At 29.8% G+C, this 26,059-nt stretch overlaps 1 protein-coding gene across 1 annotated transcript; it reads right to left on the bottom strand.

The window, feature by feature from the left end:
* Positions 1 to 24,084: 24,084 nt before the first annotated feature.
* LOC147814373 (ATP-dependent DNA helicase PIF1-like) lies at positions 24,085 to 24,792 on the bottom strand. The gene has a single exon (XM_087155332.1). It carries the CDS (start codon positions 24,790 to 24,792, stop codon positions 24,085 to 24,087), a length of 708 nt encoding a protein of 235 aa, XP_087011458.1.
* Positions 24,793 to 26,059: the final 1,267 nt, after the last annotated feature.

The following is a 26,059-nucleotide window of genomic DNA, read 5'->3' as shown; positions in this document are numbered from 1 at the left end:
AATATCCGGAAATAAAGTTGAAAATGAATACCTAAATGGATATAAAGTGAAAAATAAATACCTAAAGGGACGTCCAAAACCAAAACAAAATATAAATGAAAAAGTAAACAAAGAATTGAATGTTGATACCGGGTCAGCATTGAATGTAATACCAAAAGGTTTGGTGCTGAAATTAAATATTCCTATTAAAAAATGTGAGGAATTAAATGTTACCCAAACGAAAGGACAACTAACACTTAACAAAATTTGTGAGTTTCCCCTTAAGATAGGCGAAATTGTTAAGTCAGTTAAGTTTTTTGTAATTGATACTGATTTACCATATGCTTTACTTGGGTTGCAGACTTGCAAAGATTTTTGTTTGTTTATTGATTGTGTTAGGCCAGTTGTTACTCAATTTGGTAAGAGATTGATCACCTCTGCTAATTCTAACAATAACAACTTATCTTTGCACATTAGACAGCAAAAGCCTCAAAATGTTAAGGTTAAAAATGTTGAAAAAATAAAAGTTAAAGATGTTTCAGTAAAAGTAAACATTGAAAAAATTAATGTAAAGGGTAACGAAAATAAAAGGAAAAATAGGAAAAAGAAAAAATGTCCAAAAATTTCAAATGATTCGAAGATAGATCTAGATAATGGGTGCACACATTATCAGGTTAATATCGACGAAAAAATAAAAAATGAGAGCGAGATAAAAAAATGTGGACTTAAAAGAAAGTTTAAAAAGTTATGATGATATTTTTGCGAGACATCATCATGACGTAGGAGAAATCAGAATGGAACCGCAAAGAGTCAGGTTAACCTCATATTTACCTTTATCTCTAAGGCCGTACAAAACATCCCCAAAACAACAGCAGGAAATTGATTTACAAATAGAGGAATTGTTAAAAAATAACATTATAAAAGAAAGTTCATCCCCTTATGCTGCCCCAGTAACTTTAGTGTTTAAAAAAGATGAAAATAAAAAGAGTAGTTTATGTATTGACTTTAGGAAATTAAATCAAATTACAAAAACAGATTCTGAACCTCTACCTTTAATACAAACTTTAATAGAAAAATTGTCTAATAGTAGTTATTATTCTAAAATAGATTTATCACAGGGATATCCTCATGTTCGTATTCATCCTGATGACACTGAGAAATTAGCATTTGCTACTCACAACGGTCTATTTGAATACTTGAGATTACCTTTTGGCTGGAAGAATGCCCCGAGCATTTTTCAACGTACAGTTCGTAGAATTTTGAATAAACATAAAATTAAATTTGCTACAAGCTACTTTGATGATATCATTATATTTTCAAATTCTTATGATGAACATTTAACCCATCTTAAAAAGATTTTTGATATTTGTAAACAAGAAAACTTAAAATTAAAACTTTCAAAATGTTCATTTTTGCAGAAACAAATAGAATTTTTAGGACATGAAATTAAAAATGGAATTGTAGCACCCGATAACCATAATATTGAAGTGATTAAAAAATTATTGTCCCCTAAAAATGTAAAATCATTGCAAAGATTTCTCGGATCAATAAATGTTTACAATAAATTTATTGACAGTTATGCAAGTATTCGACATCCTTTAAATAACTTGTTAAAGAAAGATGTGAAATGGGTGTGGTCAGAAAAATGTCAACAATCTTTTGAACTTTTAAAGAATGCTATTATTTGTAAACCAATTGTGAAAATTTTTTACCCTAATCATGAGTGTCATCTTTTTGTTGATGCATCGTTAGTTGGAATTGGATCTGTGCTAAAACAAGCAGATGAATGTGGTGTATTGCATCCTGCAGCTTTTCATTCTCGTTCATTAAGGGACTATGAAAAAAACTATGCAATTACAGAACTTAAATGTCTTGCTATTGTCGATTCTCTAAATAAATTCCATCATTACCTTTTTGGACAAAAATTCACCATACATACTAACCATGCTGCTTTAGTTTGGTTAAGAAATGTTAAAAATTTAAAAGGTAGATTATTTAGATGGTCATTATTGTTAAGTATGTATGAATATGATATTAAATACACAAAAGGCTCTGCTAATTTTGAAGCAGATTGGCTTTCGAGAGATGCAACACATTCAATTGTCCAAAGTAATAGAAAAAATAATAATGTTCATGTTTCACATTTGTTAAATTTGAATGAAATCGTGGAAGCTCAAAGGAAAGATAACTCACAAGGTAAATTTGTTGATATCAATAATGTATTGTGTGTACGTAAGTAATAGCTGTTCCATTTTCGTTAAGATTAAAACTTCTGCAAAGTGCTCATGATAAATTTAATCATCCAGGAGTTCAGAAAATGATTAACTTAATAACCCCTGTTTATTATTGGAGCAACATAACTTCAGATATAACAAAATTTTGTAAACATTGTCATACGTGCAAATTAAATAAAAAACCGCGACAAAAAAGATTTGGATTATTACAATCCAGTCTTAATCAGTCTTTTGACTTACTAGCAATAGATAGTGTTGGTGGATTGAATTACTATAATTCAACAAAAAAATATTTAACTTTAATTATTGACCACCTTACACGCTACATTTGGGCTTTTGCATCAAAATCCATTAGCTCAGAAACTTATACAAATTTTTTGTATCAAATTTTTCAAAATCAAATCCCTAAATCCTTGTTGAGCGATCGAAACGCTGCATTTAATTCTCCTTTTAAAAAGTTTTTGAAACATAATAAAATTCAACAATTATTGACAACTGCACATCATCCGCAGTCTAATGGCAAGGTTGAACGCCTTGGTCAAACAATAATTACGCGTTTAAAATGTAAAATTAATGAAAAACCTACTAAAACTCCCTGGCCTATATTGTTAAAAGATATAGTTAATACTTATAACTTAACTCCCCATTCTGTAACAAAATTTCCACCTGCATACCTCGTGCATGGTAGACTCCCCTACGAAAATCCCTTAAATGAAAAAGTCTATCCACCTGTTGAAGAAGCTAAAAAAATAGCAATTCAAAGAACTAGAGAATATCACGAGAGAAATAAAATTTATTATGATGCTAGATTTTTAGATATAGACTTTAAAAAGGATGAATTAGTTCTGTTTGAAGAATTTACTTATCCTAATACAAGGAAGTTGTCACCTCCTTTCTGTGGACCGTTTAAAATTCTTCAAAAAATTTCAGAAGTCAATTACAAAATAAATAAAAAGAATGATTTGAGTAAACAAAATTTTGAAATAGTACATGTTTCAAAGCTTAGAAAATATCACAGCTCACAAATGTTCAAATTAAATCATGAATAGTCACCAACAGAAAATCTTTTACTTTCTTCAAGGGAAGAAGTAATCCCTATATTTTTGAGAGATCCGAATCGCGTTGTGTGGAGATGTTTACCTCAGCATCAGTTGGGAGTGAGGGCGAAGTAACTTGAACTTTTTTTCTTCTCAACACAGTGAGAAAAACTTTCTAAACTATTTTTGTTTTATCCAGTCTGGATCTCTCAATTTCACAGTGCTTCATGAAATTCTGTTTTCCTCCATTTTAACGGGGAATACAGAATTTCATCAAGTAAATAACCCCATTAACCATACAGAATCATAAATTCGGATTAAATGACACTTGTTGTCCAGGTCGTTTTGCATAAAAATTTTGTATATTTTTGTGTGAGAAATTTTTGAAAAGTTTAGTAGAATATTCCAAACCAAAACTCAGCCAACCCCCAATGAAATTTGAATCTGTCGTCAAATAAGTAAAACTGCATTGTCATCTGTAATGAGCCTTTCTGAAATTTGTGAGCAATGACCTCCTACAGTGGAGATCTATTGGAAGAAGAAACATTTATGCAGGTGATGATTTCGGGACACAGGGATGATTTTTTCAAAGATTCTTCCGGTTTATCTCTCGGAAATAAAGTAAACAAAAACTTGCAATTGAAGGTATAGAATGGCCGTTGGGGGAAGTTTGGGGAAAGACCTGCTGTGTACTTCTGTGGTATACGCATTGTTAACTGTTGCTGACCATTTTATAACATCTTTCAATAAAGCAAAGATTCCTCTGTTTATTGCTCTGAAATATAGTTGCACACTGCAATTGAAGGAAAAAAACTGCATGAAATGACTGAAAAGTTTTGGAATTTTTTTATTCAAAAATAATAGCAGAAAAATGATAAAACACAGTCCAACTGCTGCTGTTTGGAATAAAAGTAAAAATTATTTTATTTAATGACATATATGTGTTCTTAAGGATTATCGATATGTTTATATTAAACAATGACGGTAAGAATATATTGCTTTTATGATTGTGTGAAGTTTAAATTTATAATGTGCTTTGTTTTAGAATAAAGCAATTAAGTTGTGAAATATTGTTTGTAATGATTTTATTTTACTTATTTATTTCATTTTATTTTATTATTATTATTATTATTTTGATTTTTAACTACTGCATTATGTAATTTATTCTTCAACTTTATAATAAATCTTCAAAATTTTAGAAAATGGGGTTGACAGATATGTGTTCATTAATAAAACTTAATGAGATATAACAATTTTTTTAAATGCATAATATGGTTTTTTTATATAGCTAATTCATCAATATCAGAAACTTGACTCCAGTGTCTGCTTCATTTTTTTAAATTTTCTTTTTCTAAGGTGCTCTGTTTAAAATGTTTACATATTACACCTACTTTTTTTAAAATCTATGTCATAACGCATAATCTATAATCAACGAAATACAAGCAATGGAATTGCTTTCAACAAAAATCTATTTTATTATAGCAACGTTCTCAAAAGAGTAATGGATTGCAGTTAAATTTTGATTATTCATACTAAAGGCCGCATTTCAAAGATAATGTAAAAGATGTCATTATTTTTTTGTCTCATTCTTGTATGCAATTAGTATATGTTTGTGCAAATTTAGTTTAGGTAAAACATAATGTTTACTGACAGATTTGAAACTAAAATGTTATGTAAATTTTTTGCTAAGATTGTTGGCTTAGTACAGGGATCCCCAACCCTATGCCCGCGGGCACCACGACCTTCGATCGGTTTAGGTGCGCCCGTTGCTTGTGCCCAACGATAAAATACTTCAGTTTTCCATTTTCCCATAAAATGTTAAGCAATATTTTTTACTTTTTCAATATGGATGATAAACACAACCAAAATAGAAATCGCCATCCCCACAGATATAAGCACAAAGCAAAATATAGCTGACCACTCGCGAATTGCATATATGAACTCATACTTAGTATGTTTTGCAAGCAATTTCGTAATAATTTATTTTACTCAAGGATATTAATACTAATTATATTCATATGTTAAATTAATTTTTAAAATTAAATTTTTTGTGCATTATATGCAGTGTGTATTATTTCCTATGTCTACCAACTATAAATTTATCTTGAAAAAATAAATGGTGCCCGCCATTCGACCGATATTCTGGTATTTGCTCTTTGGTACAAAAAGGTTGGGGACCCCTGGTTTAGTACATAACACCTTTAAGTAATTATCGAAATGATGAAAGTTTTGATGCGCCCATAAAAAATTTTATGCTCTCCTGGTTTCAATCTCAGGAAAAATTTCGACTTTGTGTTTTGGGTTTTGTTTCAGGTGTTTTATTAAATAAAATTTCAGATACTAAAAGAATAAAGTTATGTGATTATTTCTCCATTTAATTTCAGTGAAAAAAGTAGTGGAAGAAATTATTTGTTGAAGTAAGTAATTTGAATATTTTTAAATTATGTTCTTTATTGTGTCAATTATTACAAAAAATGACAACTTAAGAATTTAAAAATTTTATTTTAGGATTTTAAGGGAAAAACATTTTAAAGTTAAAATTTCCACTCAGTTCAAGTGTAAATGTAACTTTATCATTATATAGTGTTATTTTTATTATATAATTTCAGAATATAAATAATGAATGATTGTGAAATTACAAAGGCTTAATTTACGACTTTTATAAAGCATGTTTCGCAAACTAACAAATTCAATTGTGATTTTGATAAGATAGGCTCATTTCTAAAAATAATTAAGAATACGTTTTTAAATTAAAGATTTGAAAATTATTAATGAAATAAAATTCATAAAAAAAACCCATTGTATGAAGAAAAGAAAAAAGTATCAATAGAAGTTTCGATATAGTATTATTTCTTAATTAAATTTGAAATATTTAAAAAAATCAGCCGAACGTAAAATATACTTTGGAGCAAGAGGGAGGAAAATGGATGGTAGCAGAATTCGCTAATATAATTTTATTTAGTATTTCTGTATTGTTAAGTAAACAGTGCATAGAATGACATTATAAAACTATTATTCTATGTTTTTACTGCTTCACAGCAATACAGAAAACTAATTCAAATTATATCGCTAATTATTCTACTACCATCCAAATCTTCTTCTTGCTTACTCCAAAAAATAAAAAGCGACGCAAGAAAATATCGGAAAATACAAAACTTATAATATTATATATCATCAAAACTAATGCAAAATAATATTATGGTGAACGCTAGATAATATTAGTTTTCATCGAATCTAATATTATATAATACAGAGCCGCTTTTATGTTTTTCGGGGCCCTGGGCCTGTCGTTATTTGGGAGTCCTTTATGATTAATTTTAATAGAAAAAGTTTAATTTTGAATCACTTTTTAAAAATTATTTTATTTTAAGGTTGAAAAACAAATACATTATTATAAAAGCGTCAATGCATAATTAGTATTGAAAGTTTAAGGTAACAGTATTTTTCATGCTTTTTGAGAGTCTTCTGTCACATTATTCAAATTCATTTCCTGCCAGACATCATATTCAATGCTCATGATTGACAAATGATTCAATCTTTTTTAAATAAAAAGAAAAGGAAAACATAAGGGGATAAAAGCTCACTGACCTGAAACTTTTGTTTTCCAAGCACTGCTCGAGTACTTTTTTGAAGCCCTTTTCTTACATTGAAAATAAAAATTTAAAAACTAATTGTACTACTGAATTTAAAATTATCGAGAGAGACTAGATGATTTTAAAAATTTCGTTGGAAATTTATAAAAAAAAATTGAAGAAATCCCTAAAATATTCACCCTCTCCCTAAAATAAAACATAAATACATAAAAATTTCTGAACTAAAATAAGAGAAAATACAAATGATACTAAGTGAGATCATTAATGCTGAAAGGGTTAAAACAATTCCGAGTTGCTTACTCGGTAAAGTTTATAGATCTTTTCTTGATTAAACACTTCTCTTATTTTTAAACTACTGATATTCCTTTGATTTACAGTCAGAAATTTCTTTTAATCATCTACTAAAAACATAGAAATATTAGACAAGTAAACACAAACTATTAAAATATAAAAAGTGATTTTTATGCCCGTAATTTGTATCAAGATTGAAGATTTTTTATAAAGGATAGGTTGGGATAGAATTTTTGTTATTTACAATACAAAATTACTTTATAATTTTCTTATACAAACTAGTTTTTCATTCCCCTGCTATACCATCTATTTACATGGAAGTATTTGTTTACATTTTTTTAGTGTTTCAGTCTAGTGCTCAGTATAGTATTTCAGTCTAGTGTAATTCCTTCATTATTATTCTTTAAATTTACACTAGGGAAAATTTCCTTTCACAATAATAATTCGACAAAAATAATAATAATATATTTTCTAAGCAAACAATGTCATCATAAAAAGAATTTTATTTATTTAATCATAATATATTTATTAGTAGCTATGAATTTTTTTGATTTGATACATGAATTTTTGCAATATATATCGAATTATCGTCAATATTTTTTAATTCATTAAATGTAAAAATTTTAGATTGTCACACATTCATAATAATTATTTTAATTGTACATATAATAATTTTGTATTGTTTTCATTTAAAAGAAAAATATCAATTTACTAACTTCGTTTTTTAAACTTGCCTCTCAAAAAACAGGTAAGGTCAATACATTAAAGAAAACAAGTATTATTTGAAACACATAATTCAAATTTTCCATCAAATAAAAATTTTAATTTTTCAAAAATAAAAAGAAACATAAGCATTTTTCTACTGTTGTTGGCTAGCATGCCAAAATCCCCTTTCCTGGAATTGTATAGCTGGTGCAGCAAATGAGTAAAACGAACCACCCCTTTAAAAATTAAGTTTCGGGTTATCCTTAGAAGTCTCCTTCTACAAGAACGTATTATTCCATCATTTGCAACATGACGTCATGGATGATACATATGACTGAACCAATTATTTCGTTTAATATTTAATCTCAATCTTTCTCACAAGCTAATTTTTTTTAACAAATCAGTTGGGATTCAAAAAAAAAAAAAAAAAAAAACTAAATGTGATAAACTTTAGACTTTACGGGCCCCATTGGAACTCGGGGTCTTGGGCCAGGGCCCATCCTTAAAAACGGCTCTGATGCAGAGCAAACAGCCACCTATGGTATCTTTCTAATATTAGAAGTTGTGCAAGATAATGTTTTTTACTGATTTTCTGATCTTATCTAATGTTAGGTGCTTCTTGGGACTCATTTAATTCTATGCGTTATGGTCATAGTTTTTGAGTTATGCTCATTTTTTTATAATTTATGAGAGTATATTCTTCACAAGATGCATTTATGCATTATGCTTCACAAGATGTATTAAATGAGTATAAAAAATCTTAGCTATAAAATAGTATCCGATGAGCCCGGCTCGAAACAATCCGAAAGGAATTATAAAAGGAGTTCCAGGATTGTATTTTTGGGGGTACGGTACTACTACTAATAATAAGTGGTACTTTTCGCTTAGCCGGGGGCGCAAGCGCAAGCTAAAAGTCGCTCAGTGAGTGGTTCCTTATTGCTAAAGAAGTCATATTGTATTAAAAATGTAATACTAATTCGTCCGCATTGCATTTTAAATTTAAATATTGCTTTAAAATAGTCGAAGTAAGAAAAGAAAAATTACTGTAAAAAAAGCCGTAGGCTTGGAAAAAAGTATGAATATCGTTATATGAAAAAAATAATCCGATTTCTTACGCTCACTTTAGCATATTACATCTTTTAAATATTTTTTAGCATACCTCATAAAGCAATTTAAACTTTTCCTTTGATGCTGCCATCTGTTGAATAAGTTTAAAACTGACTCTTGTTGAAGCTGAGGAAAATTGTGGAAAATCAACAAATTTCAAACGATTTTAATGCCAATTAAAAAAAATAAAATTATATCTATACATTTTACAATTTCCTATAATAACATACTAAAGTACTATTTATTTACTTAACTAGAAAAAAAAAGGAATTGTTCGTAACGTCATTAAGTAAATTTTAACTACTGCCGCCATCTACTGTTCAAATATTAAGGTATTTACAAAAAAGTGATATATATAAATAAAAATAATAATATCTTCAATCACATTTAGATATAAATGAAATGGCTATTTCGAGTGATCTAGAACTTAAAACGTTGAACATTCACTTCTTATTATGTTCTTTGAACATATATATGATATAGCACTGCAAAAAAATAAAAATAAGATGTTTAAATACATATAGTTTTAAAAAAATCTTTAAATGTTGAAAATACCATATATATATATATATATATATATATATATATATATATATATATATATATATATATATATATATATATATATATATATATATATATATATATATATATATATATATATATATATATATATATATATATATATATATATATATATATATATATATATATATATATATATATATATATATATATATACAGTACCGCTCAAAAGTATCAGTACACCTAGAAACTTATAAAAAAAATGGCAAAATTCAAAGTGTCATAACTTCTTTAAAAATGATCAAAAATGCTTCTGCTTTAGCTTATTTTGAAGCTTAAAATCTCTACTTTTATGTACTTTAATTGTTTTTGATTAATATATTTTGCAACTATGTACAATTACACTCTAAACAATCCTAGAAAATTGTATTAATTTTTTGTGAAATTTGACGCGATGTACGGGCACAAAGGGGTTAGATATTGTTAATTTTTATTATACCATTGAAAAATTTGGACTTTTAGCTTTCATTTAAAAAAAAAATTCCAAAAAAACATGTTTTTTGACAAAGTTATTGTCAAATAAAAAAAAAAGGTTTTTTTTTTAATTTAATGATTTTTCAGCAATTATAATGAATTTTAGTGTAATTATAATATGATATGAAAATTTTTTATTTAAAATAAGTCAAAATTTAATATTTCTCGATAATATTATTTCATAATTTATTATAACAATTTTAACTTTTTTTTTTGGAAAATATAATAATGAAATAAGAATCAACGTTTACAATTTAATATTTTGAAATTTATTTTTTCGTATTTTTCTCAGAAAAAATTTGAAAACAAAAATATAATAATGAAAAAATATTTTACATCATATTTTGCTTTCTTCAAAATATCCTCCCCGCGCTTTTATAATTGCAGCACACAACGTTGTAAACGTTGATTCTTATTTCATTATTATATTTTCCGAAAAAAAAAGTTAAAATTGTTATAATAAATTATGAAATAATATTATCGAGAAATATTAAATGTTAATTTATTTTAATTAAAAAATTTTCATATCATATTATAATTACACTAAAATTCATTATAATTGCTGAAAAATCATTAAATTCTGAAAAAAAACCTTTTTTTTTATTTGACAATAACTTCGTCAAAAAACATGTTTTTTTGGAATTTTTTTTTTTAAAGGAAAGCTAAAAGTCCAAATTTTTCAATGGTATAATAAAAATTAACAATATCTAACCCCCTTGTGCCCGTACATTGCGACAAACTTCACAAAAAATTAATACAATTTTCTATGATTGTTTAGAGTGTAATTGTACATAGTAGCAAAATATATTAATTAAAAACAATTAAAGTACATAAAAGTAGAGATTTTAAGCTTCAAAATGAGCTAAAGCAGAAGCATTTTTGATCATTTTTAAAGAAGTTATAACACTTTGAATTTTGCCATTTTTTTATAAGTTTCTAGGTGTACTGATACTTTTGAGCGGTACTGTATATATATATATATATATATATATATATATATATATATATATACTACCTTTAGACGTTCTTGTTTATATAACTGAAACAATGTCAATTTATGTACTCTCATTTGTGCTTTAAATATGTGTCTAATAATGAGTGCTAAATAAGTGTCTTTTTGTGTGTTTTTTTTATTTCTCTTTTATATTTTAAAAAATAATATTGATGGAAAAAATAATATGGATGAAAAAATAACACGGAGGAAAATTTTAAATGGAAAAGAAAACATGCCTCCAATTCATTTTTTCAGCTGAAGAAATATTTTGAAAACTGAAAGCTACGAAAAGCTTAAGTTTTGTTATTTTATAGTGTAATCTGACTTTACTTACTAAATGTAAATCAGAAATTTGCTGAAAATGATTTCAAAATTTCATTTTAGTTATTATCTTGTAAATGTTTAAAATCTATTGTACAAGCATGATAATAGCAGTATTAAGACAATTGTGGAGGTTAAAAAATATTCCAAACGATTGAAAAGAAAAATTAATTTCGTTAAAGAAATACAGCAGTTAAAAGTGTAATTCTCAGATGACGAAATAAAACAAAGTGTTTTATATCAAATTTACTTTCTAATCTTTAGCTGATAACCACACAAATTATAATTTTCGTCAATAAACAAATGCTTACTAAACAATATCGAAGCACTGAAAGGTTTATGATTTAAAATAGAGTGCGATACATTATAATTGTGTTCAAAAATGTGTCTATTCGCTTAAAAAGTTACCGGGCGGATATAGCTAAATGCGCAAAAGCAAAATTTACATTAAGGGCTCCAATACAAACGACACCTCTCCTGACCCAACTATTGAGGGTCAGAAAACCGAATCCGTCGAAAAAAGGTATGCTTAGTCAGAAGAAGTACGTCTGATTACGTAACTTCGTCTACTTTAACTAATTAGAATATTTTAGGTCACCTTCTCGAACCATTAAGATTGAGTCCTAGAGTGCGAAGATCCGATCATTAGATCGAAATTTATACAGGGATGGTCCTTTTATTTTGCGTATTGTACACTGTCTCTTTCTATTCTACAAGCTATGCTACAGATATACTATAAAGATACTATGCTATGAGATATGCTACAAGCATATTAAGTACTACTCAACTTGATTTATTGCAATCCGTAAAATTCAAAATAGGAAAAAAATAAAAAGGCAAGATTTTACTATAAGAGTCAAGAATCCACTTTACTTTTAAATATGTTGAGGTGGGTAGGCTTTGCATACCAAATTTTTACAAGCAATTTCAGATTCGTTCATTTAGGCTGATTCGATCAGTTCATCATTTAGGCTGTCAACATTCTTTATTAACAATGGAACAAGGAGTGTGTAACACTTTGCATACAAAATTTTTACAAACAATTTCAGATTCGTTCATTTAGGCTGATCGTATCTAGGGGTAGATCATAGACTGATTAGAAAATACAACTCTTTGTAAATGTCACAGGCATTTTGCAAAGAGGCTGACTAATCGAGAGAGTTTTCAGTGTTTCTCTAATCCATCTGATATTTTTAGGTTTATAGCAATCAGCATATACCATTGGACAAAAATTAGGAAATGTTCGATGAATGCTCAGTCAGGCGCAATTTGCTTAGGCTTAGTACAGGGTACCTTTAATAAGGTTGTTTACAATAGGGGTTGGCAACTCTGGGTTTATTGCATATTGTTTGAAACAAATCCGCCTACTTGAGCAACGAATAGAGTGTTTTCTAATTAGCCTAAAGGTATGTGGGATCACTAGCATGAGCCTAAAAAATTAAGCTGACTAAAAAAATACTAATGATTTTTCCAGTTAACCTGGCTGATTGCAAAGACAGAGCGGTTGTTTGCATAGCCTACGGTGAGCTACGTCGGTTCAGGGTATAGAGCGCTTGCTTCTGGTGACCCGTGTTTAAAATTCAAGCAATGGCGGCGGAAGTGTAGACGGATCATCTGCTAGAATCCCGTTGAGATGAATGTGTTTTCCTCTCAATGTAACGTAATACCTGGTGAGTTCTATCAAAGAATCCACCATGAAGGCTAATTAGTGCCAATGCTGTTTTTGTTCATTTTATACTATGTTTGCTCATTTTGTACTTTGTTGGCTTATTTCGCACAATGTTTTTGCTCCTGCTCATTTTGTACTATATTCCATAGTACAAAATGACATCTGCGAAAAATTTCTTCACAAAAACTATGCTGGATTTAAATTTTTTAAATTTTTAAAATTTTCTAGATTAGTTACATTTTTTAGATATTCAAATTGGAATTTTTCACTAAGTTACTTAATACGGTTCGCAACAAAATTATGAATATTTTTTAAATATTTCCTTAGCAAGCTAGGTTTACGAATTTCAACGCAATTATTAATGCATATAATTACAATTATTAATGCAATATATTTGCAATTATTAATGTAAATTGAATACATATAATAACCACAGTAATGATAAAAGTTACCATTTTATTTCTTAATTTTCTGACATTGGGTGCTCAAAAACACCTTTTTTTTATTCGTACTGCCAGCCCTGTAAACCTCTGAAATATTTAAACTTTATTAATAAGTATGAGAAATCGCATGACACCTCTAAGGTTATAAAATAACTCTCAAAGTGGAAGAAGGAAAAAAGTCAGAAACTGAAAGTGTTTCTACATTAAAGTAGGATAGTGTTTCTTTTCATAATGTGTATGACCTTCAAAAATTCAATACGCAAAACATTTTTAAACTGAAAAAAAAAATGGTTTTTTGATTATAATTTGAGTATTTGACACACAAAAAAAGTAAATGAAAAGTATATGTAAATATTATTATGCAACAACAATTTTTTAAAGTGAAAAACAACGTGATTAAAGCACACATGAAAGTACAGAAATGGATTCTCTGGACAAGAACTCTCTTCTGCGTTGAAACACCAAATGGCATTTGGCAAATGTCATTGATAAAAAAAAATGACCGAATGACATTGCTAATAAAATTACCAAATGACAACCGGTGATTAGACACTGAGGAAGGCTCTTGTCTAGAGAACCGAATGTCCATTTCTGTACTTATGTTTGTGCTTTTTTGCTTTGGTCTACTGGGCACAAAGTATACCCTGACTAGTCAACGTAGCACCCTATCCTTCAGAATATTTTTTATTGAAATTTAATCCCGACAAGTAGCTAACGACACTCTTAGTTCAAGGTTATTGGCCAATAGTCGGAAATTTAAAATCAAGAATGTGGTATTTTAAATTGCACATTGGCAGGTAGTCAAATAAAATCCATTTCAAAGACAAAATTTTCATACACGAAAGCAAACCGTTCAAAATAATTTATTTTTAGGCCATTTATTTTGCCCTCGTTTTTTTTTCCTTTTATTTTTTATACCGAAAACAAATTTCGTATTACGAACAAATTTTAAAATCACAATAAGAACTCGAGTAAAAAATAAATAAATTACGCATTAGGGAAACTGAAAAGAGATGAATTCACCCTCAAGTTTTTAGTTTTAATGTTTTCAATCCTTAGTAGTGATTCGGCACGTTTTGATAACGTCTCCTCATTTGCTTAAAATATGACTTTAAAACCCTTCAAACGTTTCTTTTCTTTTGTACAAGTATTTTTAAAATGTGTAACAAGATTGGTGATATCACATTTTAAACCTTGGATGAATATTTAAACCCTATAACATATCGAAATAATACAAAGTTATTGTGCTAACAGCATGTTTGAAATTTCACGACAAACTCCATTATGTCGTGAAACCGAATGATTATTAAAGTATTTTAAAATCAATTTATTATAGTGATATACAGAGAAGCTAATTAAAGATGTGCATTTGAATGAAATTGCATAGAGAGGCTAGACGAATCGACCAAGAACTCGACCGTTCTATAGCAGTCGAAAATTATAGGGTAACACGTTGAAAATTTTCAGACGATGTCTGCATTTTTGTTCCTTTTCTCAGGTCTGTCAAAGATACTATCGTAGACAAATGAGAGGAAAAAAATTGCATTTGATGATGCAATAGCTGTAAGATCGATAGGGATCCTTAAATTGATTCAAGCAACACCAAAATCATTTGCTTTTTATTTATTCTTCACGTTTTTTCTATTTTTTATGAACATATAGTAGTTGGAAAAGCTACATTTTTTGTTGTTAACTGCAACTATTTTATTACAGATGTAGATAACTGCAATTACTACTTTTTTTTTTTTTTTTTGAAAAATCTAAATTACAAATTACTTTCAAATGACTGCTTAGCTACTTTTGGAAGACGGAATTTGTGGGACGATTCAATTTACACTCATATTGAAAGTTTAAAATTAATTAAAAATAAGTTGAAATGAAACAGAAATTGAAAGAAAAAAATTTCAAAACTTGGTTTAGAATAATAACAGACTTATTTAGTCATAGGAAATTATTAAGAAATACCTATATCTTGTTTATAAGAACCAAATTATTATTCTTAACCAATTTAACAATTTTTTTTCTTACAACATTCAACTTTTGACGCCTTTCCTGACAACGAATATTGATTGCTAAAAAATTATCACATATTTGTGATTTCGTTCCATGTCTAAAACTCCACTAAGAAATAATAGAATCCGAATTACTTTAAGCTGATGGATTTGCGTAAGATTTGCATCCATCATAGTCCGAAAATGAATTCTATTTCTTTATTCAACTAACGCTAAAAGCAGTTTCTAGGAATCATTACCTACTATTGATTTTTTGTATTTCACTACACTTTTAAAAACAATAGGGCATTACACTACGAACAGAGTTACAATATCGACTACAGTACTTTCGTTACTTGTAGCGCGTTATTTCCGATCAATACTTAAATATTTTGAATCCTGCCGAACACCAAACTCGTTTTTGTTTCTTGATAACTTCAATATTATATAGTTGAGATTTTATTAAACTTAGCCAAAATGTTTTTATTCCATTTGCACAGATTTAAATTCTATTGGGATAAAATTTAAACCAAATCATCTTTCATATTCTTGTTTAATTATTGCAGCGCTCTCATGAATTGCATGAAGTTAAAAACAGGATGACTTGAAACGAATATCTCCGCATTCAAAATAAAATATGAATGAAAACACATCAAGACATGAATAAATATCACCAAAAGTCTTATATGATTATTTTAGGTCACACTCTTAATTTTTTTAAGTAATATATTACTGTAATTTTTAGAAGTAAGCGTAACTTCGTATAAGGATTCAAAATCGGAATCCCTTTTATGAACTGTCAGCTCGTGCGCATTTCAGTAGGAACTTTTATAATCTTAATTTTACATTTATTTATAATTATTGAAAACTGCATTTTAATAGGTCTAGAAGTTACCTAATTTTAAAGTTTAACGAAAAAAATTGGCAAATTCTGCAACTAAGTCAAAATGCAGCTAAATCTGGGTTCGTTTAATCGTAATTTTTGACTATATTATTAAAAACATAAATCTACTATAATTTTGATACGAATGAATCGTAATTTTGAAGGACAATTTTGATACGATTTGAATCGTTAAACGAATAATTATGAATAGCGTATCTCCCATGTTCCTTATCCCCGTTTTCCTTCGTCCATTCATTAAAAATTACATTTATAATTTATTACCAAACTTCTTTTCAATATTAAAAAAATGTGAGCCCAAAAAACGTCTGCAACCAGTCACACCCTAAGTTATTACTACTATTAAGTATATCTTTAATGATTTTTGCGTTAATTATTTGTTTTCATGTTGATTTATTTATTTTCTTGTAGAAATAATAGCAAAATAAATTTTAAATAATTTGTATTCTTATGTTTGCAGTCTCATACAATAAATTGCTCTTATCATAAGATACCGTGAGATATATGCATGGATGAAAAGTTATTAACAAAATGTGCAACCTATTGGCCTTTTCAACTGATTAACCTCTGTTTTATAAAGTTGCAGTTATTTATGGTGAATGAAAAAAAAAAAATTATGTATAAACGCCATGTACAGGAGACATCATTTCCGTAAACATCATATTTCATAAATGGATTATGACACAACAAAAGCTCATATAGGATAAACAATTATTTGAATAAATTTCCAAAAGTATACAAAGGAAAACAATTATTCATTTGTAAGTTTTTTTGAAAACATAAAATGGTTTTTAAGTTTCTAAAAGGATATTTGGAAGGCATTTCTTTTCCAATTTAAAATAATTTCTTTAAGAGAATTTCAATCAAAGATTTCTGTTGGGAACGCATTTGAAAGGCTATGGATTGGCGAATATCTATTTAAAACGATTTCTGATAGATTTCTTTCCCCTACAGAATGCTAAATTTAATCCATGTCATGCATTACAATAGTTATTTATCGTACCGTGATGGCCAAGGTGATATAGAGCCTTCCAATGAATCCCAGTAATAGCTGGTCGATACAAATTCCGCATCTGACTTGCACCGACTACAGTGCTGAAGTGAAATATCGTCAGTAGTAGACGAATCATGAGTCCCTTTTCCATCAAGCTAACAGTGGGAGGTTCTCGTGGTTTTCCTCACCAGTTAACGCAAATGCGAGTTATTTCCATCAAAAAGTCATCCTAGAAGGCAAATTTCTCCCAATACTTAATTCAGGAATTCCCTTGTCTTCTATATTGGGCTCAAAATTAAAAGGCTACGGAATTGAATATAAGTAGTCGTAAATTCAAAAAATTTGATCGGCTGTTCCAAGTCGGTTATAAAAAAAAAAATTAGTTATTCATTCACTTAATAGGCTATAGTCGCCCATTTAAAAGCTAAGATTTATCTGGCTGTTGATAATTGTTTGCATAGATTAGTAAAATATTATTTTCTTCAATTTATAAACTTACGAAATGGAGAAATGAAACAAACCATCGCAGTGTGTCTTCTATAAACCTTTTAAAAGGTTTTGAATTCTCCCACAATAATTGTACTTTAATGATTATACATATAGTCTTTAAAATTCTTCAGTCCTCATCTGAAAGTCTTCATCAATAAGGTCAAAAATGTTTGCTCATTAGGTATCTGAAGCGAGAAAAATACAGAAAACTCAATCTTGCAAATAACTATTTGAGAAAGGCCAGGAGAAACACGTTCTGACCTACCATTCAACATGCCTTCCTCAATAGTAATTAGCGTATGAGGTTTTTCATCGCCCAAATATTAAATGAAAACTTCCGTTTTACATAAAGTTTTTGTCTTCACTTTTGACTAAGGATTCTGTTTTGATAACTCAAATATGATCTTCGAAGTGCGATTATCACCTGCAGTGCTATGAAAGGATGCAAAGTCTTTACTCGAGGATTATTTTCTTCTCATAAAACAAAAAAGATTTATTGAGTAACATGAAACAAAGACTGTGATTAATTTTACCTCTTCATGAAAAGGACTACTTCTACCAAAAAGAAATAAATATATTTTTGGGAAATAATATATGTGATTGAATTCTTCATATGCTATTTATTGATGGGGAATGCCAGCTGATCGAAAATAATAAATACAATAATTTTTTGTTCATACATTGATAGAGTTTCTTTGTCGAAAAACACCCTTTCAAGCTATTATTAATACAAATATTGGTTTTATTTTATCAGTTATTCAAGTTGGTTAATGAAGGATTATAAATACAGTGAGTGTAAAAAATTTAAAACTAGATTATTAACTTTTATAGGTTAAATTTACAAGAACTTTATCGATCACTACTTTAACAAATAATTCTATTTTAATTGTGTTTGATCTTTGTAATTTCTAGGTGTTATTTTTGGAAAATAAGCCAATTAGTTAAACCAAAAGTCAAAGATTTTTATTTTACCCCTTAATCATGAAAATTTCCTCAAAATTACAACATTCTACTTTTATAATAATAGCATTAACGGAAATCGAAAGCAATTGAAAAAGACATAGTACTAACTCATTTGACTGACTTAATCTGCCATGTTTAATTTTTAATGTTTTGTACAATATTCAACGTTTTGGAAGTAATTTTAGAAAATGTACCTTAATCATTATCAAATATGATAACGATTAAGGTATTACACTTAAAATATTTATGATGTAAAGACTCAAGTTAAATAGGATAAAAAATACTCCTTGAGAATAATAGTTTTAAAAAAAATTTAGAATTATATAAGAATAATAAATAATTAAAATATCTCTTACATAACCTCGAGGAAAGGGTTGCATTTGTTTCTTGGCGGGGGCAACGGTAATTCAATTCCATTAAAAATGGCGCACTTCTGTAACTTTTCAAAAGGTGAAAGTAATTCTGCATTAAAATGGCTCTTTTAAATGACTGTAACATTAAATTAACATTGTTTATTCGATACAGATACATACCTAACTATCCTATTCGCACCCACTGGCCCATAAGGCTTCTTTTTCTAAGCACTCCTGTCATGAGCCAGCTTCCTCAATACTATATATAGTTTTGCTTTGCATAGATCCTGTATCTTTGTCAAGTAATTCTCGGCCTCCTTCCTTTGCGTTTTCAATAGAGTGCCCCAAGTAAGTGCGATTTTTGTAGGACTTAAACGAGAAGAAGTATGAAAGAGTGATAATTTTGCCTTTGTTAGTAGATATTTATTTGGAATAGTGTTAAGGTAGACAATTTTTGAGCATTGAATCTAGATGAAATGAGGATCTTTTAAAGTGGTGTTAAAATTTCATCCTTTTTTTTATTTTTTATTCTTGGTTGTTTTCTTCAAATGAATAAAAATGCAGACAATCTTATTCCTGTTTAAACATCAAATGAGTCTGTAGGTCAATGTTTGCTTTACATAAAGGCTCTTAATGATATTAATTAATTTTTTCGGAATATTTGTAAAAATGCAACGAAAAATTTATTCTCCAGTGTAAATTTTTCGCACAGTTCCAATCAAAATTTTGGATAATTTGTAGTATTCATTTGCAGCTGCTCTGAGCTATTTATAATTGAATTCAATAACAGCTGTACAAAATAACTTATACGTTTCTTTGTGCCATGAATATTCATCTTTTGCAACATTTTGTACCTAAGAAAACAATTTTATGATATTTTGCTTTGATTGTGATTAAATCTGATCCGTAAAAATATCTAAACATTTAAGTTAAAATAGTTTTTTTTTTGGTAGCAGCTCTAAACAAAACATTAAACGTTAAATATTGTGAAAGTCACTGTAACGTTATTATAAAACATTTTCTTTCCTTTCTTTTTCTAAGACGATAGAATTTTGGATCAGAAGGCTTTTAGTTGATTTCACAAGAGTCCATTTTTTAGTCTTTCTCTTTTCTAGCTTTTGACATTCGTGTTTTCTATTTGTACTTCGTGAACTCTTTTTATAATATCCTGGATTTAAATTCGTATTGATCGGGAAGAAATTGCTTGGTTCCTACATATCTTTACAAGCAATTTTTTTTTTAGACTACCCCGATATAGAAAAAAACTGCACCATTTTCATTCTTAAGAATAGGAAATGTATAAAATGAACAAAATGTATGAAATGTATAAAATGAACAATGAATGAAATGTATAAAATGAACAAAATGTATAAAATGAGTGTAAAGCTGTTGACAGCTGCCATTGGCTGACAGATGACATTCACTTTATACTCTGCTTTAGAATCACATTTGTGATAAAATTGTATGGTACTTTTCAGTTAGCTGGGCGCAAGCGAAAAGTCTCCAAAAAATATAGACCTCCACGAACTTTTTAATTTTATTTATTTTTAAACACCTAAAGAAAAAAAAATTTTAAATCTAAAAAAAAAAATTAGTTAAATTTTCCTGCGCACTGTTAACCGAAAAGTATCCATTTTATATTTGAATATAGCTTTCAAATAAAAGGAAGGTAATTATCAAAAAATGTTTCCTCTTTAATATATATAATAATTTTATTCATGAACGTGACATCCACTGTGAACATAAATAATTATTCTTTCAATTTTAATGTTTCCGAAAGAGTTTTTTTTGACACCAAATTGTAATGGTGAACTTTTGTGTTTCTTTTATCAGCAGTACACCAAAAATTATTGAGTTCGAAGAGTTAGTAAACGAACGATTCTCCCATGGCCTGGCCTATTAGGAGAGATTCATTTATGTAACTTTAGATGCAGCCATTACATTATTCTCTTTCTTTTCCACTCACAGAAATAATTTAATTGCTGTATCGAATGGAATGTTCTATCAAAAATAATAATTTCAATTACATTGATTTCGCTCTCAATTTTTTGGAAGCTTTCAATAATTCGGGCAACTTTTCACCATAAATGAACCGAGAGAAAATAATAAACGAAACAGAATTTTTATCGGAACGTAAAAGGTTCTTTCCGTTGTTGAATGCTTCTTCCTCTAATCGATTTTGGAATTTCATACCCATCTCTTTCAGCGAAATCTTTATTGTTTAGAATTATTGAACGGAATTTTGAATTTTTTTTCTGTCGTTAGCGTAAAAGGGCAGTTATTTTGACCGAAGATATTTACTTTTACTTAAATGAATGGATTTGTATTTTCATACCGTAATTGTTGTTTTGGTTAAATTTAAATTGTTTTTATAATGAATTAAAATCGTAATAGAATGCTTTTTCAGGCAAACAATATTGAAGATATAATTTTTTCTAATTGAATTAAAGGAAAACTCGCTAAATATGTTGGTTTTCAAAGTAAATGATACCAGTAACACGTTCTTACGCTAATTTATCATGATGACAGAAAATCGATATTCATTATCTGAATCCGTTAAGATTTTTAGTCAAAATATAATTGTCAGGCATGAAGTTTTTTCCCTTTATCTCTTTTTAAACATAAGAGTCTATAACGAGTAGGTTTCAAGTAGAAACAGTTTCAATCGATACAGATTAAAAAAATAATTGTTTACACAAATAGATATTATTTAATAATAATTCATTAAACAAGCGCATATGATACAATCATAATTGCCCAATGAATCCTTTTTAGACAGCATACAAATTATTTCTTATTCGAGCACACAGATTTCTAGTCCCAGGTTACATATTCCAGCCTCTCGTTCAAGCATTGTGTCCTGCCCAAACTCAGATCTTCTGATCAAGTTCGCTGTCTTCTATCCTAGCATGTAGATCTCATGTACTATATGCAAGTTCTTTGGTCTCATTCCCAGGCGAATGAGTCTCCTGACAAAGCCTGTAGTCCCCCAGACCGATTCCTGTCAGGTTCCTTTTCCAAGCTTGCAGGCCTCCTATCTATTCTTCCAAGTCTTCCATTCAAGCTTTTCAGTATTATAATCCGGCATGCAAGTTTTCTGCCCAAGACTGCAGGTCTCCTATCCAAAACTGCCGTCTTAGTTTTAATATTATATAATAATACGTACTTGGAATTATATAATTACAGGTTAAGTTTAACATGACTTAGAAAATTGAATATTTAATCCTCAATAATATGGTGAGATAATTGAATATTTTTTAAGCATGTGAAATTCGAGAAAATAACAAAAACCGGTGGAGAATGTGGTGAGGTAAACCCACAGGAATGTATGAGGGGTGGAAAGCTAATTAATGATTAAATCATCTTAACAAAGTTACATATTAATTCTTAAGTTACGTTAAAATAGCCGAATAGTGGAAGCAAAAGCATTGATAAAAAAAATGAATAACCCAATAGGTCCATTGGGTCATAAAGCAAAATAGAAAAATTTAGAAGTGAAACGAAAAAAAAAACAAGCATAAATAAATAAGAGAAACGCATATTAGAAACTAAGGTATTCTTGTGAGTCCACTGTTATCAGTGCTAACTATTATATAAACATATGGCTACTCACTCAACATGACGACGATACAGCATTGCTGTAACGAGTGTATGGAAAAAGAGTTCATCTAAGATATACTTCTATTTTATTTTTCTTATTGAGGAAACACAATTGCAAAATGGATGATATACAGACGTACTTTTGAGAAACAATCATCAAGACATATTATGGCTTTAACTTTCGAGAAAAGGTAATTCACAACCATTCCACTGGACACGAAAACATATTCATTAAATTTCATGGTATTATACAACACAACATCAAAAACAAACTCCCACACGCCATCCAAAAACACACATCATAATTTCATAAAAAAAAAGTTTTTTTTCCTCAGTACTGCAGTGCCTTAAAAAAACTAAGGGTCATTGGTAAATAACCAATCAGGAACCAAAAGGAAGAAAATCTTACCAGAAAGGCCAATGAAAGACGAAAGTGGGCAGTTCACACCGAACCCCCTAAGAAATTATTGGCCGAAAGAAGAAATTAGCAAGAGATAGTAAACTAGTAATAATATAAATTTACTCAAAAATAATTTAAATAAAAATTACTCAAAAATAGTTAAATAAAATTAAATAAAATTTAAATAAAATTTAAATAAAGTTGTGTGTTTACAGAGCAGCACTTCATCAGGGGACACACTGTCTGCAAACACACAGGAGCCTTTCTGTTGTTAGTGGCAGAGCCAAAACTAACAGTGCCCCGAGGCCCCTAATGAAAATACAAGCATAAAAATAATAATAATTACCACATTAAATAAATGGTAAATATTTATTTAATGTGGCTCATTCAGAGAAAGTACGTTTTTGTGTCTGATTTCATAACTTAAAATATCATCTGCGCTAATGATTGAGTCCTAAAACGTGAAGATCCGATCATTAGATTAAAAGTTATTCAGGGTGATCCTCATTTTTTTCGCTCACTGTACACGCACGCAAAGCTTTGTAAATGTTGTTTTTTCTTCTTCCTTCATTTTTATTTTACCAGAAGGTGACCTCGGAGAAAACAGGTATCGAAGCTAACTCGAAGATTTAAATTTTCAATTGTGATTTATCAAAACAATACATGCCATAAGAAAATTTGTGAAACCATTGGTGAAAATATAACCGGTTAAAGTGCACACCATTGTTAAACTATCTAAACAGAGTTTGGAAAGGGAACTATTCTATACAAAGTTTGAAAAGTCATAGGAAATAAAATGTAATTGATAACAAAAAATTATACAATTAAAGAAATGGTACAAAGTGAGCAGTGTAAAGATTGAAGTGTGTTGAAGTTCAATATTTTTGACAAATTTATTTAGAAAAACCAAACATATATACATACATAAGAAACATATTATAAACCAATTATAGCATAAACATTAATTATCGATTGCGAAGTCTTCCATGTTGTCCAGGTAGTTTCTTGTCGGAGAGGCAGGTGCGGCTGGTGAGTTTCTCTTGTTCAGGACTTCCTTCCATACGACGTTTCGGGTGTGGGTTGGATTCTCAGGAGGCAGCAGGACCTTCAACGCACTTTGACGCTTGACTCTTGAAAACGCGACGTAGAGCATTCCGTGCACGAAGACCGTCGTGAGGAGAAGCACGCCGACGAATTCGAATGCTTGGCCTTGTGACTTGTGTATCGTAATGGCGAATGCTGGAGTAACTGGGAATTGGTGCCGTTGTATAGTTGCGCCAAGCTGTGATTTGCTCGAGTCGAGCGTGATCCTTGGAGGGTGTACTTGTCGGCCTGCGTGTTCACCGGTGATGATCTTAGCCTTGATGATGTTGTTGCAAAGTTCGGTGACAATCAATCGTGTTCCGTTGCACATTCCTTCAGAGACGTCCAAGTTTCGGAGAAGCATGATGATGGCGTTCTTCTTGAGCTTCAGATTGTGTGGAGGCAAGTCGGCGATGTTGATCGAGTTCAGGAATTCAGGCGCGGATTGAATTCCCCCTTCATGTTGATCCTTTACCGAGTCGAAACTTGTGTATGTCTTCTCTTCGCCTGGGAGCATAGCGATAATCTGCTCGTTGATCTTGTCCTTATCGTCGTTCAATGGTGCAAGAATAGCGCGATTCTTCATATCTTCGTAGTTCCCACTTCTGAGGCATGGTCCGAAGATTTCATCGATAGTTGTTAGCCGTATAGATAGTTGGAAGCCTTGTTCTGGTCGCTGATATCGTTGAGAAGAGCCATTCCTTCATAAGCGCCATCCGCTGTTGTAACGCAGAAAAGAGTGCGACAAATTCAGGGTGAAGTACGGCAACTTTGACGGTCGGGTAAGCTTGTTCGGCGTAATGGAGAAGCATTCTGACAATGACGGTATTTGCGGGTAGAATTGAGTTGATCGCTTGTTGTTCCAAAATTCCGGCTCCTTGAAGAATTTCATGTAGAGGTGCGTTCTGCATGTTGAAAATGTAGCTTGAAATCTGATGAATGTTGAAATGTCGGACTTTGTTGACGGTGATTTTAACACAAAAGTTAAACTTTTCTCCACTTTGATAAATGTAAACTAATGCGAACCTTACAATTAAATTATTAATTCCTTCGTATATTATTGGTTTAAGTTGTCGAAAATTAATATTTCAATTGGGTATAATATAGCCTACGTCACAGGTTGTGTTGTTCCTACTAAATTTAACCCATGAACGGCATTTTCTGCGAGCCTAACTTCAAGCCACAAATAAACAAACGAAGTGTTCGATTGTTTAAATAGCTGCTCGCCAGATTTTATTGCATTATAAAGAAAAGTTATTGAAACTAAATAAACTGCTGTTTGTAGAAAATGCAACACCATGAAAGAATCATCAGAATCAAATGAAATTTAATGCAGAAACGACTTGTACTGATACAAATAAATGATGAAATTTTCAAAACAAAAGAAACAAATTAAGCGTCCGAAATCAGTATTTGGTGCAGCCACCACGCGCTGCAATAAGTGCTGCTATACGACGTGGCATGGAGTCAAACAGATGTTGAATATCTGCTTGAGGAAGAGAATTCCATATCGCTTGTATGCGCAACCAAAGTTCGTCTTTGGAAACTGCAGGACGCGGATCACGAGTGAGACGCCGACCAACCATATCCCACACGTGCTCAATAGGCGACATATCCGGCGAATAAGCAGGCCAAGGAAGAAGTTGCATGCGTTGTGCTGAACAGAAGTCCCTAACAGTCCGCGCAACATGTGGGCGTGCATTATCCTGCTGAAAGATAGCTCCAGGGATGCCTTGAAGGAAAGGAACGACTTCGGGCTGTAGCACTTCACGGACGTATCTGTTGCTATTGAGATTACCCTCAATTCGTATCAAATTGGATCGTCCATGATACGAAATCGCACCCCAGACCAT

Source organism: Parasteatoda tepidariorum, chromosome 2, assembly GCF_982258835.1.
Source record: "Parasteatoda tepidariorum strain Cologne lab strain chromosome 2, Ptep-v5.0, whole genome shotgun sequence".
Classification (NCBI taxonomy): Eukaryota; Metazoa; Arthropoda; class Arachnida; order Araneae; family Theridiidae; genus Parasteatoda; species Parasteatoda tepidariorum.
Note: the sequence above shows the minus strand (reverse complement) of the source record. Positions and strands in the feature narration are given on the sequence as shown.

Excerpts from the sequence above, each read along its gene's own strand:
- LOC147814373 (XM_087155332.1), bottom strand. The coding sequence starts at position 24,792 with ATGAAGAATCGCGCTATTCTTGCACCATTGAACGACGATAAGGACAAG.